Source organism: Hippocampus zosterae, chromosome 4 (assembly GCF_025434085.1).
Source record: "Hippocampus zosterae strain Florida chromosome 4, ASM2543408v3, whole genome shotgun sequence".
Taxonomy (NCBI): Eukaryota; Metazoa; Chordata; class Actinopteri; order Syngnathiformes; family Syngnathidae; genus Hippocampus; species Hippocampus zosterae.
The window spans coordinates 25,501,243-25,515,842 of record NC_067454.1 but is presented as its reverse complement, the minus strand read 5'-3'; the positions used below and the strand labels follow the sequence as shown (position 1 = coordinate 25,515,842).

The window sequence follows — 14,600 nt, the reverse complement described above, 5'->3', positions numbered from 1 at the left end:
ACAAATGGCTCTTTTCTTCTCTCTCAGTTTGCCTGTTTTCTCATTTTGGCTCTGACTCTCTTCCCAATGGCACAGTAACGATGCCCAATGGCACAGTATGTCTATGGTGTGGGGTTGCGAAGCATGCCGGAAATGGAATACGTAATACATTCAACTTCTCTCTCCCATACTCTTTAACATCTTTCTTGAGCGTGTTATGGCGGATGCCTTGGCGGACCACGAAGGAAGTGTCAGCATAGGAGGTAGACCAATTACAAACCGTTGTTTTGCTAATGACATCGACTTGCTTGCTGGAGAAGAAAATGAACTTGCCAGTCTAGTTCAAAGGCTGGACAACACCTCCAGAGCATATGGTATGGAGATCCATGCTGACAAAACAAAAATCATGACCAACAACAATGGCATTCTCTCTGACACTGTGTGTCGAGCTTCAAGTACCTCGGAGCAATTGTGTCCAATGAAGGATCAAAGCAAGAAATCATTGCCAGAATTGTTCAAACGACTGCTGCTCTGGCAAAACTCAGACCCATATGGAATGATAACAACATAAGTCTGGCATCAAAAGTGAGACTGCTGCGCTCACTTGTCACCCCAATCTTTCTCTACGCTTGCGAAACATGGACCCTTACAGCAGAACTCCAGAGGAGAATACAGAGTATGGAGATGAGATGCTACCGAAGAGTTTTGGGTATCTCCTACACCCAACATGTCACTAATGAGGAAGTCCGTGAAAAGATCAGACAAGCCATCGGCCCACATGATGACCTCCTATCCACTGTCATTAAGCGGGAAACTGAGGTGGTACGGACACATCACCAGATCCTCAGGCCTTGCAAAGACCATCCTGCAAGGAGACAGAAGAAGAGGGAGGCAAAAGAAAAGATGGGAAGATAACATCATAGAATGGACTCACTTGAAACTCAATGAGGCAATGAGAGCTGCCGAAGACAGAGAAGGATGGAGAGAGCTGGTCAGCAGATCATCTGTGGTGCCCCAACGACTCTCCGTGGTTACGGGATAGACGAGACGAGGGAGAGTAGATCCACCGTCTCTCTTGGTTTCCAAAGGCCTTCGGTTGCATTGGTGACTTGACTTTATTAAGTCACATTTTGTATCAAGCAATGCAGTTTGCTTTACTTTAGCACAACCCATTTTTATTTATTTATTTATTTATTCGATTGTCAAAACGTCCAAATGGTACAGTCCACCATTACTGCTCTGTACCACTTTTGGGTTTACCAACAATCGTGAGTGGTGCATTAAAAGCACAAATTGCAAGCGAGTACAAAACTGTTAATTGACATTGTTCTAATGCCCTACTGGTAAAATTCATCTTGTTTGTTTAATATCATTATAGCGTGTGAAGCCGTGCCACCTCATAATATCTGTCGCAGCAATTTCCATACAACTTAGCAACTTGTTTTACAAACAAAGGCCAAGCAACCATAACACTTGACGGAAACATGACTCAGTTTAGCCCTTTTAATGTGGCTAATCAGTGGTTTGATGTCTTGCATGTGTTTGATTTGCAGGCCTCTCCTCATCTCTGAGTAATCCCACAATTCAAGCTTCCCTCAACAACTGCCAGCTGCAGTCTTCTCTCAGCAATCCCTCCATAAATTCCTCTCTGCGTCTTTCTGGTAACTCCCCTCGGCGAAGACCACCACCCATCAGCCCCCTCACCCTGTCTCCTGGTCCAGAGCAGCGTCGGGGTCTGTCGAAGCAGCTGTCTCCCACCATGTCCCCGTCATTGTCTCCCATCACACAGGTACACCTACCGAGCATTTTAATATATATTTTGGCAATCTAACATCATATTTATTTGAGTTAAAAATTGTCTAATCTAAAGTAACCTTTTTTAGAAAAACATAAACAAAAGGCTCCAAATGTCAAAACCATGTGGGGGCCCCACCACTACACTGAAGAGGCCCTATTGGAGTAACTAACTCCTATTTAATAGCGACCCCTGCTGGCTTCTTTTTATGATGTAGGGAGTTGCTTTAGATACCAGCAACATGCCAAGGGAGCCACCTCCTCCCTATCCTCTCTACCAGCAATCCCAGCATGCAGTGGACCAGGCACATCAGTGCCACCAGCAGCAGCAGCAGCAGCTTGTTTCTACTCTGGACTTCAACCCAAGCCAAGTTAGTGCCAGGATGATGGCCAACATGCCCTTATTACAATATTACGCACATGTCACTTTTCATTGTACAGTGAACAATGAATGACTTTTTTCTGAACAATGTGGCTCTTCATTCCTTACAGCACAACAATTTTGCACCCCTCTTCAGTGACTCATTCATGGAGCAACAGTTCTTCAGTCGCCACAACAAAACCCTCCCGTACCAGGTAAGCCTGAAACTATGGAAACACACTTGGACTGTGAATAAATAGCAGCATTGGGGTGAAAAAAAACCTTAACTGTGAACGTTAATGTAAAAAATATATATATATTGAAGTGATACAGCCATATGCATGGAAACTGCGACAGTAGCCAAGAAAAAGTAACTTGACTGAGTACTTGATTTGAAAATGAACTATTTTCGATTACAAATTGCTTTATCGGTTACATTAAGCAGCTGCAAACAAAAAAAATGACAACTGCTTTTACTGATATTTATCAGAAGTGCTTTTTAAAGAAAGTAGTGTGTAGTAATAGCATTTTTCTGAAAATAAAGACAAGATTTCTTGGTTTCACTTAACATAAATATGCGTTTAAAAAAATACTGACAGCTTTCCTGGATTTTTTTCAGGAAAGTAGTTACTTGTTTCTATAAAAATGCAATAAAATTAAGACCGTCTTAGATCAGGGCTTGGCAACTGACACATGAAATGGTTCAGATCAAATTAATTTAGCAATCAATAAAGTTATAAGCGTTGGACTTTACCCTATATTTCATTGAGCAGGCAATCAAATGTGCTGTATGCTACACATACAGCACATTTGACAATAAAGTTGTATCCAATCCACTTCAATGTTTGCTAACATAGCGAATTATGGGTTTCATCAGGGCTTATAAAAGATTACAAATATGTTCACCAATGATTTTACTTGGTCCCAAACAGTTTTTCTTGTTGCAGGGAAATTTCGAGAGAAAAAAAATGCAAGGAATCCATTGTCTCCCTGACAAGTGTTTGCAATACAGTCGGAATCATTTGTAAACGGTCGGTAAGACGTGGCGCCAAAGTTCTTTTTGATTTGCCACTGCAAGAGACCGACCACGTGAACATGGTTACCAATATATAAACATCAACCAATTTGTGCACAGCATTCACAAGACTGTTTAAAAAATATATATCAGCACCCATTCTCCACACTGATCATCACGGCAAGGGAAACAAGCAAAGAGGAATCCAATCAGTATGTTTTACAATGCCTGTCTGGATCAGCTTAAATGCACAAATGCCAAAGTTGTTGTGTAAACAACATGAGGCTGTGTTCTTTCATCTGTAACTACTGATTTTTAAGTATTTTAATATTCCATCTGCATGGCTTGTCGCATCTCGGTTGTTGGGGACCACTGCTTTATAGGGTACCGAGCCGAGAGCGTTTGCCATGCGCTAGTGCTCTTGCAGACCTACAGTTAGGACACTGACCACACTTGTTGCTGTGGTCCTGCATGGCCACATACTGTCCCGGCTGCCTCTTTTCTTGTTGTCCCACCTCCCCCCCTTTGTGATGTCCGTGCTCTTGGCAACGGCGTGCGATGATCAAATGATTTTTCAAAACATTTGTCATGGGACTCATGGTGTGGCTGAGAAACCGAGTTGAACAAATGCGTCACACACAACTCAACCCGACAGTTTGTAGTATGACAGTATGGAGTGGGCCGTGACTAAGCTTAGAGGCAGTCCATAGCAGGACAGGAAGCATATTTATTTCCCGGCACCTCACAGTAGACACACATTGATGTGATTACGTTCGGGACTAAGTGAGAGATTTTTTTAACCAGACTAAAACTGAAGAAACAAAAACAGATGAATCATAAATTATCTCAGTGACACCAATAATTTACCGTATTGGCTCGAATATAAGATGGTGTTTTTTCCATTGAAATAAGTGGGGGGCGTCTTATAATCGGGGCCTAGACGTTATACCCACTCACGACGCTAGATGGCGCCAGATATCGTTGAAGCGAATGCTGAGCTTGACTCCTCAGGCCAAAGTGAACCCATCACGAAGAATAAAAATAAAAATAGCCATAGCGCGAAGAAGAAAAATAAAAAATAGCAGTAAGAAAGAAAAGAAGAAAATAATGGAAGAGATAACAGAAAATGGAGAAACATAGTGACAATCTGGAGAAAAGTGGGTCAAAGATCGACCAGGTTAACCGGCAGCTCAGAAGTTGTGATGTAATTTACATTTAAAAAACCAGAAGCCATTTATTTACGAATGTGATTGCACTTTAGTTTACATATTTCAATGTTCAGATATTGAGATTTGAATGAGGCAAAATAACAAATCAATAACATATCAAATATATTGTTATAATCATTTGTTGCAGATGTACTGTCATTATTTTCTGTATAAAAATTAATTTGGTGTTCAAAAAGTCTTTTTTCAAACTTGAGTCTTGAAAAAGAGGGGGTCGTCTTATAATCAGGGCCGTCTTCTATTCGGGCCAGTACGGTATTAACACGCATACATCTTCGAACTCCTTTTATGTACTGTAGCTGTAATGAAACAGTTTTCAAAATCTAAACAGACAATTCAATTTGGAGAAGACCGGGAACAGTGACGCGTGTTTCAGTGGACGGTTTCAAGTTCACCACGATGAAGAGAGTTCTGATGGAAAAGTCACATTAGGTCTTTTCTAACACCAGCTCTAAAAAGACATGATACAAATGCACCTGCCTGTCGGAGGCAGCGTGGATGCATTGAGATAAATGGCACAAATCATTTTCACATATTTTGCTCTTGTCTCAAATACTTTCTATTGTATTTTGTTTATATTTAGTGGCTCTGCCACCAGGGCATAAATACCTTTTTCGCATTCTTCGTGCTGCTTGGAGGAAAGCCGTTCAGAGGTGGTGTTCAAGACGAGGAAAACCTATGACTGATGAATGGATTGACATTGTGTGTGACATTTTCAAGATGGAAAGAATTGCTTTTGCCATACGACTACAAGTGTATTTCTGACTAAAATGGGAAAAAGGAATCGGAGATATTACACAAATCAACCATCTTTTATTGAATGTTGTTTGTGAATCATTTTTGTATTCATCCCACCCTTATTTCAATTTGATCGCGTTCTTGTTTCATGTCATAAAGATGCACCGCAGCATTCTTTTGCCTTGGAGTTTTGATTATTATATTGTATTCATCTTATGTTGTGGTTGTAAGACCAAATATTCCTCCCTATAAAATAAAAGCTGGCTTATACTGTGTGAATACAACTGTAATTTTCAGAATTATGGATGAGAATTCCCTTGAAAAGTAAATTGATGGTCGTACTAACCATGAAAATATTGAATTAAAAAAAGTCTTACATTTAATTTTCCTTAAGCTGGATGAACCCTGTCAATCACAACAAAAATAGGTTGCACCCTATGGATCAAAATGCAATGTGTTTAATGGATATGATCATTGAAATGGCTTGTAATAGGATGCATTGATACTGAGAGAGTTTTCTGCTTTTTGCTCTCTTTCTGAACCATCTGCCGGCTAGTCGGACCAGTTCAGTATGTTGGAAAATGCGATGAACTCCACAGCGGGTGGCTCTTTCTTCGACCCTTCCCTGTCCTCTCTGTACTCCTCCCAGTCAGCCCTCGCAGGGCTTGGGGGCAGCCATGGCAACCTGCATGAGCCCAGGCAAATGGCTTCTAGCATGCTGTACTCCAACTGCAGCGGAGGGCTGCCCAACATCATTCTTACTGGTAAGTGTTCGTCATAATGCTTCTGCAGAAGAGAACAAAATGAAATTAAAACACAAGAGGATGATAATCATTTCGAATGTTACATTCAGGCATGAACCAGTGGGCATTGGTGCCAAATCCCATGACTGTTGTGTATCTGCTTTTTTCCCCTTTTTTCTTTTAAGAAATGCCTTTATTTTTAGGTTTACTTGGTTTTAAAATGCACCATCATGCTTAAAATGTTTCTAATACTACTTAGGTGCGCCCTTCCATTTTCTTCCACTTATCCAGGGTCGGGTTGTGTGGTCAGCCGGTGTAGCATGGTAGCCGATCATTCCCTTTCCCCAACCGCTTTATCCAGCTCTCCTGGGGTAATTTCGAGGCATTGCTAAACCAGCCTGGAGACATGGGCTCTCAAGCATGTCTTGGGTCATCTCCCGGGCCTCCACCAGATGTGGCGTTCCCAGAGCACCTCACGAGGCAGGCATTCAGAAGGCATCCTAACCAGATGCCCGAGCCACTTCATCTGGCTCCTCTCGATCCTCAGCTCTACTCTGACCCCATCCCAGATGAACCCGTGTTGAACATAAAAACGGAATACAATGATCTGCCATTTCTGCTCAACCTATATTTAATTGAATACACTACAAAGACAAAATATTTAATGTTCAAACTAAAATCTCTCTCTCTCTCTCTCTCTCTCTCTCTCTCTCTCTCTCTCTCTCTCTCTCTCTCTTATATATTTATATATATATATATATATATATATATATATATATATATATATATATATATATATATATATATATATATATATATATATATATATATATGGGCGGCCCGGTAGTCCAGTGGTTAGCACGTCGGCTTCACAGTGCAGAGGTACCGGGTTCGATTCCAGCTCCGGCCTCCCTGTGTGGAGTTTGCATGTTCTCCCCGGGCCTGCGTGGGTTTTCTCCGGGTGCTCCGGTTTCCTCCCACATTCCAAAAATATGCATGGCAGGCTGATTGAACACTCTAAATTGTCCCTAGGTGTGAGTGTGAGTGCGAATGGTTGTTCGTTTCTGTGCGCCCTGCGATTGGCTGGCAACCGATTCAGGGTGTCCCCCGCCTACTGCCCGGAGACGGCTGGGATGGGCTCCAGCACCCCCCGCGACCCTAGTGAGGATCAAGCGGTACGGAAGATGAATGAATGAATGAATGAATGAATATATATATATATAATTTAAAAAAAACATTAACTTTGAATTTTATGGCTGCAATACATTGCAAAAAAGCCGTGACAGGGTCATGTTTACCATTGTGTTACATCACCCTTTCTTTTTAACAAAATTCTCAAATGTTTTAGTGACTAAGGACACTAATTGTTAATGCTTTGTATATGGAATTCTTTTCCATTCTTGCTTGATGTAGAGCTTCAGCTGTTCAATAGTCCGGGGTCTCCGTTGTCATATTTTACACTCATAATGCACCACACATTTTGAATGGGAGATGAGGCCGGACTGCAGGCTGGGCAGTCTAGTATCTGCACTCTTACTACCAAGCCACAATGTTGTAATATGTGTGGAATGTGGTTTGGCATTGTCTTGCTGAAATTAGCAGAGGCAACAAATGTTCCTCCAAAACCGCTATGTACCTTTCAGCATTAATTGTGTCTTCGGAGATGTGGAAAAAAAACATGCCATTGGCACGAACACAGCCCCATACAATCACAGATGCCGACTCGTGGACTTTGTGTCCATAACATTTAGTATGGTTCTTTTCCTCTTTGGCCCGGAGGACACGATGGCCACAATTCCCAAAAACATGTTGAAATATGGAACTCGACATACCACAGAATACCGTTCTACTTTGCATCAGCCCATCTTCAATGAGCTCGGGCCCAGAGAAGCCGGCAGCGTTTCTGGGTGTTGTTGATGAATGGCTTTAGCTTTGTATAGTAGAGTTTTAAAGTTGCCCTTGCTTAAAATCGTTTTTAAGCAATGACCAGCCCGACACGTGAACAAGGACATATTTTAGACCTTGTCCTTGCTCATGGTCTACCGGTGTCAAATCTGGAAGTCCTTGAAAATGGGATTTCTGATCACAAGGCAGTTTTATTTGACGTAGTCTTATCGCATGCTGCTGTGAAATCTGGCGCTCCTAGTTGTAAACGCTGAATTTTTTACCCTCGCACTGCTAGTGGTTTCTCTGATGCCTTTAATAACCTTTGTGTACCCTCGTCTAACACAGAGGAACTCGCCTCTTGGTTCGACTCGTCATGCCGTGACATCTTGGATTTGGTGGCTCCTTTAAAAATTGTGCTCCCAAAGCCTAAACCCGAGCCATGGTTTAACGACATTACCCGCGCAGCTAGGCAGGAGTGTCGCAAAGCTGAACGCAAGTGGAAAAAAGACAAATTGCATGTCTCTTATCAAATTTGGAAAGACTGCTGGCGTAACTACCAGCTCACAGTAAAAGAGGCCAAAAGAGATTATCTGTCGGACCTTATTCTAGCTAACCGTCACAACCCACGCGGACTATTTAAAACGATAGATTCTGTACTCAAACCCCCTCTGCCTACTTGCTCGGATTCTTCACCCGAGATGTGCAACAGATTCCTTCAGTTTTTCATTGATAAGGTCTCTACAGCTAGGACTCCGGTCTCAAATACCGCATCTGACCCCTCTGTCCATGTTCCATGTTCAGCTGTACTAAATTCTTTTGATACTGTGTCCTTGGCGCTTTTGGAGGATGTAGTTCGCCAGACGAAGCCATCTGGCTCCCCTTGCGACTCTCTTCCCCCACGCTTCTTTCAGGAGGTTCTCCCGAGTGTTGGTGCATCGGTCTTGGATATCATCAACAGCAGGCTTTCTTCTGGTGTAGTTCCCCAACAGTTTAAACATGCTGTGGTACAACCCTTGATCAAGAAACCTGGTCTTGATCCAGATGTGCTGTAAAGTTACAGGCCCATTTCCAAACATTTCCAAAATTCTGGAAAAAGTGGTGCACATGCAGTTGAAACTTTTCTTGGATGAACATAACATCCAGTCAGGTTTCAAGACGATGCATAGCACGGAGTTGTCCCTGCTACGCGTTTCTAATGACATCCTCCTGGTAAATGACTCTGGAGACCACGTGTGTCTGGTTTTATTGGACTTAACTGCAGCATTTGATACAGTGGATCACAGTATTCTGCTGACTGTCATGTGGTGTTCCACAGGGCTCAATTCTGGGGCCTCTGCTGTTCTCGCTGTATCTGCTCCCATTGGGTTCCATCTTAAGGAAACATGGTATTCCCTTCGACTGCTATGCAGATGACTGCCAGATCTATGTCCCACTGAGCAAGAAAGACGCCTTCTCATTAAGGCCACTCCTATCCTGTCTGGAAGAAATCAAAACCTGGATGGCACAGAATTTCTTGAAATTCAACGAAAAGAAGACAGAGGTGATATTGTTTGGTCCCAGTGGCCCTTGTACATTCCATCCTGTAGACCTGGGCCCCCTGTCTCCTTATCTGAAATCAACGGTCTCAAACTTGGGCCTTAAACTGGACAGTGATTTCAAACTCGATCAGCAAATTGGTGCCGTTGTTAAATCAAGCTTCTTTCACCTTAGACAGCTGGCCAAGATAAAACCTCTCCTCTCACATGAACACTTTGAAACAGTAATTCATGCCTTTGTCACATCCCGGCTGGATTACTGCAATGCCCTGTACTTTGGAGTCAGCCAGTCCTCCATTAAGCGCCTTCAGCTGGTCCAGAATGCCGCTGCTCGCCTCTTGACTGGTACTCGTAAGAGGGGGCATATAACTCCTACTCTGGCATCCCTTCACTTGCTCCCCATTCATTTTAGAGTTATTTTCAAGATCCTCCTCTTTGTTTTCAAATCTCTGAATAATCTCGCGCCACCTTACCTCTCTGAGCTCATCCGCCCCTACACACCTGCCCGGCGCCTCAGGTCTGTGGACCAGTCTTTGTTAGAAGTACCGAGAACTAAACTGAGGCTCAGGGGATCGAGCCTTTTCTGTTGCTCGTCCCTCTCTCTGGAATGACCTCCCACTGAACATTTGGCAAGCCTCCTCGCTGCCCATCTTTAAAGCCCTCCTCAAAACTCACTCGTATTCTTTGGCGTTCGACTTAGCATGACTTGGATTTGTTCTTGATTTTACTGCTTGGTGCTTTCTACCGCCTTTATTACCGATTCGTCTTACTGTTTATTGTGTATGTTAAATCGCTCCATGTGCAGCACTTTGTATGCAGCGATGGCTGTTTGAAAGTGCTCTATAAATACTGTTGACTTGACTTGCGGATGTAGCCCCGAACTTGACGTTAGTTTCCTTAAGTGGTCTTTAACACCCATGTGGTGATATCATTTACATGTTGATGTCATTGTATTCTGTTTTGATTTATGTTTAACACAACATCCCAATTTAATTGGACTTGGGTTTGTATTATGAACACAACTTGTATTTGATATATACACAAGCATTGTTTTATACAAACAAATGGCCAAGAAAAGATCCTCCTCTGCTCAGAGAACTCGCTGTCAATCGGCAAAGGCATAAAAGACTATGAAGCAACATGAAATGTCTTGGTGTGCTGTTTGGCAGCCTTTTACCCCTGCAGTATTGTCGCTTAAAGAGAATGAAATTAGGAATGAGGCTTTGTGCCTTTGTTCTTTCTTCATTTTTGTGAACCAGTAACGGTTACTTCAGGGCTGCTTTGACAATGGATAAGAGTTCCGTTTAAATATGAATACCAGTGAGGGCAGTCAGACAGCATGACTAAGTGGAAAATGATATTGAACCACACTTATATGTCACCCGCTCTACCCACAGATGAGTCCAACCCCAGTTTATCAAAAGACTTCAGCGGCGTTCTCTCGACGGTGCCAGAGTGTTTTGACTCGGAGGGAGGCTTCCCGCTGGAAGATGAGCTGCACATAGAGCCCCTCAGCCTGGACGGTCTGAGCATGCTCAGCGATCCCGACATGGTACTGCCAGACCCATCTGTGGAGGATACCTTCCGCAGTGACAGACTCTGAATGGGACATTTTTATCTCCCTTTGATCAATACACACACGCACGCACACACACACACACATACACACACAGTCACATTTGCAGTATAAAGAGCAAAGTGCATGAACCTGAATATGCATGTGTTCGATCGGGCGATGGTGCATGCATTGACTGCCACTAAAAATCATCAAATGTGAATGATGTGGACACAGTACACGGAGACATGAACACACACACATACACACGCACGCACATGCTTTTGAGGAAGTTGGATGTTAAAGAAACCTGATTTATGCCTGCTCCATGCAAAGGCATCCTCACACTTGCTTCAGCTCATGTTTGTCATTTGTGGTCATGGGAGTCACCCCCTAGGCTGCCCTGCCCACTGGAATCAAAAAGTCCTGAGCCAAACATATGAGCTGATCTATTGAGGAGTGTGGGCCATCCTTCTGTCACCCTTCTCAGCCAACCCTCGTCGCCACGGCAGCAACGCTGCCAAGGTTACTTACCATGGCAATCCCAAGAACCATGCCAACACCCAATTTACTTTTTTTTTCACTGCTCCCGTAATCAGAATCAGATGAGAGGTTCTCTGCTGGAGCGGTGGCGTGTGACAGAGGTAAACATCCGCTTCCCTCTAGCTGAGGTATCAAACTGCTTCACGCTCTCGAACAATCGTATTAGGAAAAAGAATAGGAGCATCGCAGGTGTCAGTTGGAATCTAGAACAGATTCCTTCGGAGGTGTTTGCCACAGAGATCGATTAATAAACGAAGTTGCAATTTTTGTATGATTCGAATGTACTACAAAACAAAAAGGGCAAACTGTTTACAAAGATATTATTTTGAGTACGTGTTACTAAAGAATACAAATGTTTGGATTTATAACGAAGAGCTCAAATTCTCATATGTGCTGCAAAAAAAAGGCTAGATGTCCCCTCAGTGGGGGAATGTTGTATGCATTAATTTTAAAAGATGAAAATAAGATTTTGACACGTTTTTTTTTATGATTACCACATCCGTGTATTGTATTTGAAGTTTTGTACCAACTTGTACTGGCGCTTGCACTGGGCTTCAATGTTGTGAGAAAGGGCATGCGCTGTACTGCTGTGCATCACTTGGGTTTGCAGTACAGTCGACCCCCCGCCCGCCCGCGCCCCCGCGTGGCTCAACAGACAAAGTGGCTGAGTGCAGACGACGCACGTGGACACGGGACAACATGGAACATTGCACTTCATGTCTTTTGCACTGATTGGCACACGGAGTCTTAATCCGCACGAACGTTAGTTTCTTTTTTTCTTTTTTTTAAGCACGACAACCCAAAGAAGTTGAATGAAGCCATGACGAAGAAGATGACACTTGTGTAAATTAATTTCCTGAGAATTTAATACATACTTTTGAAATCATTTCGGGCATTGAGTGCCCCTGTTGCCCGTTTCACTGAAAAAGGGGAATGCAATTCAAAAAGCTATATTTTGAATATCGTTAACGAAAGGATAAAGAGCATTGTTCTGGTTTTGCTCTTTTAGCTATGCAATTGTTTTCTGTTTCAACCCCACGCCACCACCTGTTGAACAGGTGCGTCATGTAAGCTATGCAGTGCAGCTAACCCTGCGGGTTTTTAATATATATATTTTTTTTATGGGCAGAACATATTGTGAAGTCACAATATTACCTGTGTCCGGTGTCCACGGTGTTTCTCGTTCAGTCTGCTCTTGCGGGTTGTCACCAGATGGATAACTGGGGTGTTACCAGTGCCATGAGAAACGGCACGACATCGAGAGCTCCCTCTTTACGGCACTGTTTGCATTTTACTTTTCAGTCAGGTGATGCCCGGCGACAGAGAAATTTCACCTTATGATATCAAAAATGAAGGGGGTGTTGGAGTTTGTTTATCAGAGTTCATATTTAGTTTGAGCTTCCAGACCTTTGTGCTGGCTCTGTTGTAAACACCGTTAGACAGTGGGATCACTGCGTGTGATGGAGCCACTTCTCTTGTTTGTTTTTCCTTATGTCTAAATGCATCTAAAGTGAATTTTGTCTGTCCCCCTACCTGTTTCCGGGGTTCTCTCTTGCTGTCTCTCAATGCCTACCTTCTGCTGCCTTAAATGTGTATTTGTACTTTTTATATTCCAGCTAGCCACTGCTTCTCTCTAGTTGTATCAGCTGCCTCTGGTTCTTTTCTGTCAACTTAGTATCAATTTTTTTGGGAGTGTGTCTTACTTTTTAGTCACATATGTACAGGTCTGTTATTTAAAGAAATGTCCACTCGTGTTACTACTTCTTTTGTCATTTGATCTGCGTCTTTATGGTTCCTCACATAAAAGTAAACTGTCTTGGTTTTTAATATATGTTTAGTGCTTACCCTTTTGGTTTAATAGAAACAATAAAAGTCATAACAGTACATTAAGATTGATACGTGGTGACGTTCCTTCTTTTGCCTGTAGATGGCAGTAGAGTCACAGGTGTTAGCAACTTGTCCATTATGTTTATTCATCTTTGTAGGATCTTAGGATCTCTGCCTTCCAATCTGTTCTAGTTCCTCCCAAAGGTGTTGAACGGGGTCAACGATTCTGAGCAAGCCTTTATGGATATTACTTTTTTTAAAACTGGGTCACACCCATGTTGGAACAGAAAAGGGCCTTCCCCAGCCGATTTTTACACATTTGGAAGCTTGTGATTGTCCTTTGAGCTCCTGCTAGAATGAAGATTTATGGGAAACTGACTTACAATAAAGCATGATAGATAGATAGACAGATGTGATAGTTTAATTGATTTGGGGCTTCTATTTGTGGAAAAGCTAACTGGAAATGATGCCACTTGTTTCCTATTAAATGACACCACATGCTTTTATCACTGACAGATAATTTTGCAGGGACTTGATAAACATGTCATCATTTAATCACTTTTCCAATCTCTTATCTCAAAAAAAGTCCATCCATCCATCCATCCACCATCTACCGCTTATCCGGGGCCGGGTCGCGGGGGCAATAGCTTTAGCAGGGAAGCCCAGACTTCCCTCACCCTAGCTACTTCTTCCAACTCTCCCCGGGGGATCCCGAGACGTTCCCAGGCCAGCTGGGTGACATAGTCTCTCCAGCATGTCCTGGGTCTTCCTCGGGGTCTCCTCCCGGTGGGACATGCCCGGAACACCTCACCAGGGAGGCGCTCAGGAGGCATCCGAATCAGATGCCCAAGCCACCTCATCTGGCTCCTCTCGATCTGGAGGAGAAGCGGCTCGACTCTGAGCCCCTCCCGGATGACCGAGCTTCTCACCTTATCTCTAAGGGAGAGCCCGGACACCCTGCGGAAAAAACTCATTTCGGCCGCTTGTATCCGGGATCTCGTTCTTTCGGTCACGACCCATAGCTCGTGACCATAGATGAGGGTTGGGACGTAGATCGACCGGTAAATTGAGAGCTTCGCCCTTTGGCTCAGCTCCTTCTTCACCACAACAGACCGATACAACGTCCGCATCACAGCAGACGCTGCACCGATCCGCCTGTCGATCTCCCGCTCCCTCCTGCCCCCACTCGTGAACAAGACCCCAAGATACTTGAACTCCTCCACTTGGGGCAAGATTTCCTCCCCGACCCGGAGGGGGCACTCCACCCTTTTCCGACTGAGGACCATGGTTTCAGATTTGGAGGTGCTGCTTTTCATCCCAACCGCTTCACACTCGGCTGCGAAATGCTCCAGTGATAGTTGGAGAGCCCCGTTTGAAGGAGCCAACAGCACCACATC

The 14,600-nt window shown here is 43.5% G+C and overlaps 2 protein-coding genes and 1 long non-coding RNA gene across 7 annotated transcripts in view; 1 reads left to right on the top strand and 2 right to left on the bottom strand.

The window, feature by feature from the left end:
* crtc3 (CREB regulated transcription coactivator 3) overlaps positions 1 to 13,268 on the top strand; it is a 61,549-nt gene extending 48,281 nt beyond the window's left edge. For all 5 annotated transcript variants that reach the window (XM_052063934.1, XM_052063933.1, XM_052063932.1 and 2 more), the window contains 5 exons: positions 1,533 to 1,768; positions 1,992 to 2,144; positions 2,266 to 2,349; positions 5,670 to 5,877; positions 10,676 to 13,268. In XM_052063934.1, the coding sequence (XP_051919894.1) occupies positions 1,533 to 1,768; positions 1,992 to 2,144; positions 2,266 to 2,349; positions 5,670 to 5,877; positions 10,676 to 10,881 (887 nt within the window). In that variant the 3' untranslated portion in view covers positions 10,882 to 13,268. The remainder of the gene's footprint in view (positions 1 to 1,532; positions 1,769 to 1,991; positions 2,145 to 2,265; positions 2,350 to 5,669; positions 5,878 to 10,675) is intronic.
* On the bottom strand, positions 4,295 to 7,778 carry LOC127599846 (uncharacterized). The gene is made up of 2 exons (XR_007962196.1): positions 7,493 to 7,778; positions 4,295 to 6,222 (listed from the first exon to the last, which is right to left on the bottom strand). It is a non-coding gene; the product is annotated as an uncharacterized LOC127599846 (long non-coding RNA).
* Positions 13,269 to 13,652: 384 nt separating the features above from the next.
* LOC127599791 (uncharacterized) overlaps positions 13,653 to 14,600 on the bottom strand; it is a 149,257-nt gene continuing 148,309 nt past the window's right edge. Inside the window, exon 2 of the mRNA XM_052064030.1 lies at positions 13,653 to 14,132. Coding sequence (XP_051919990.1) covers positions 13,821 to 14,132 — 312 coding nt within the window. The 3' untranslated portion in view covers positions 13,653 to 13,820. The remainder of the gene's footprint in view (positions 14,133 to 14,600) is intronic.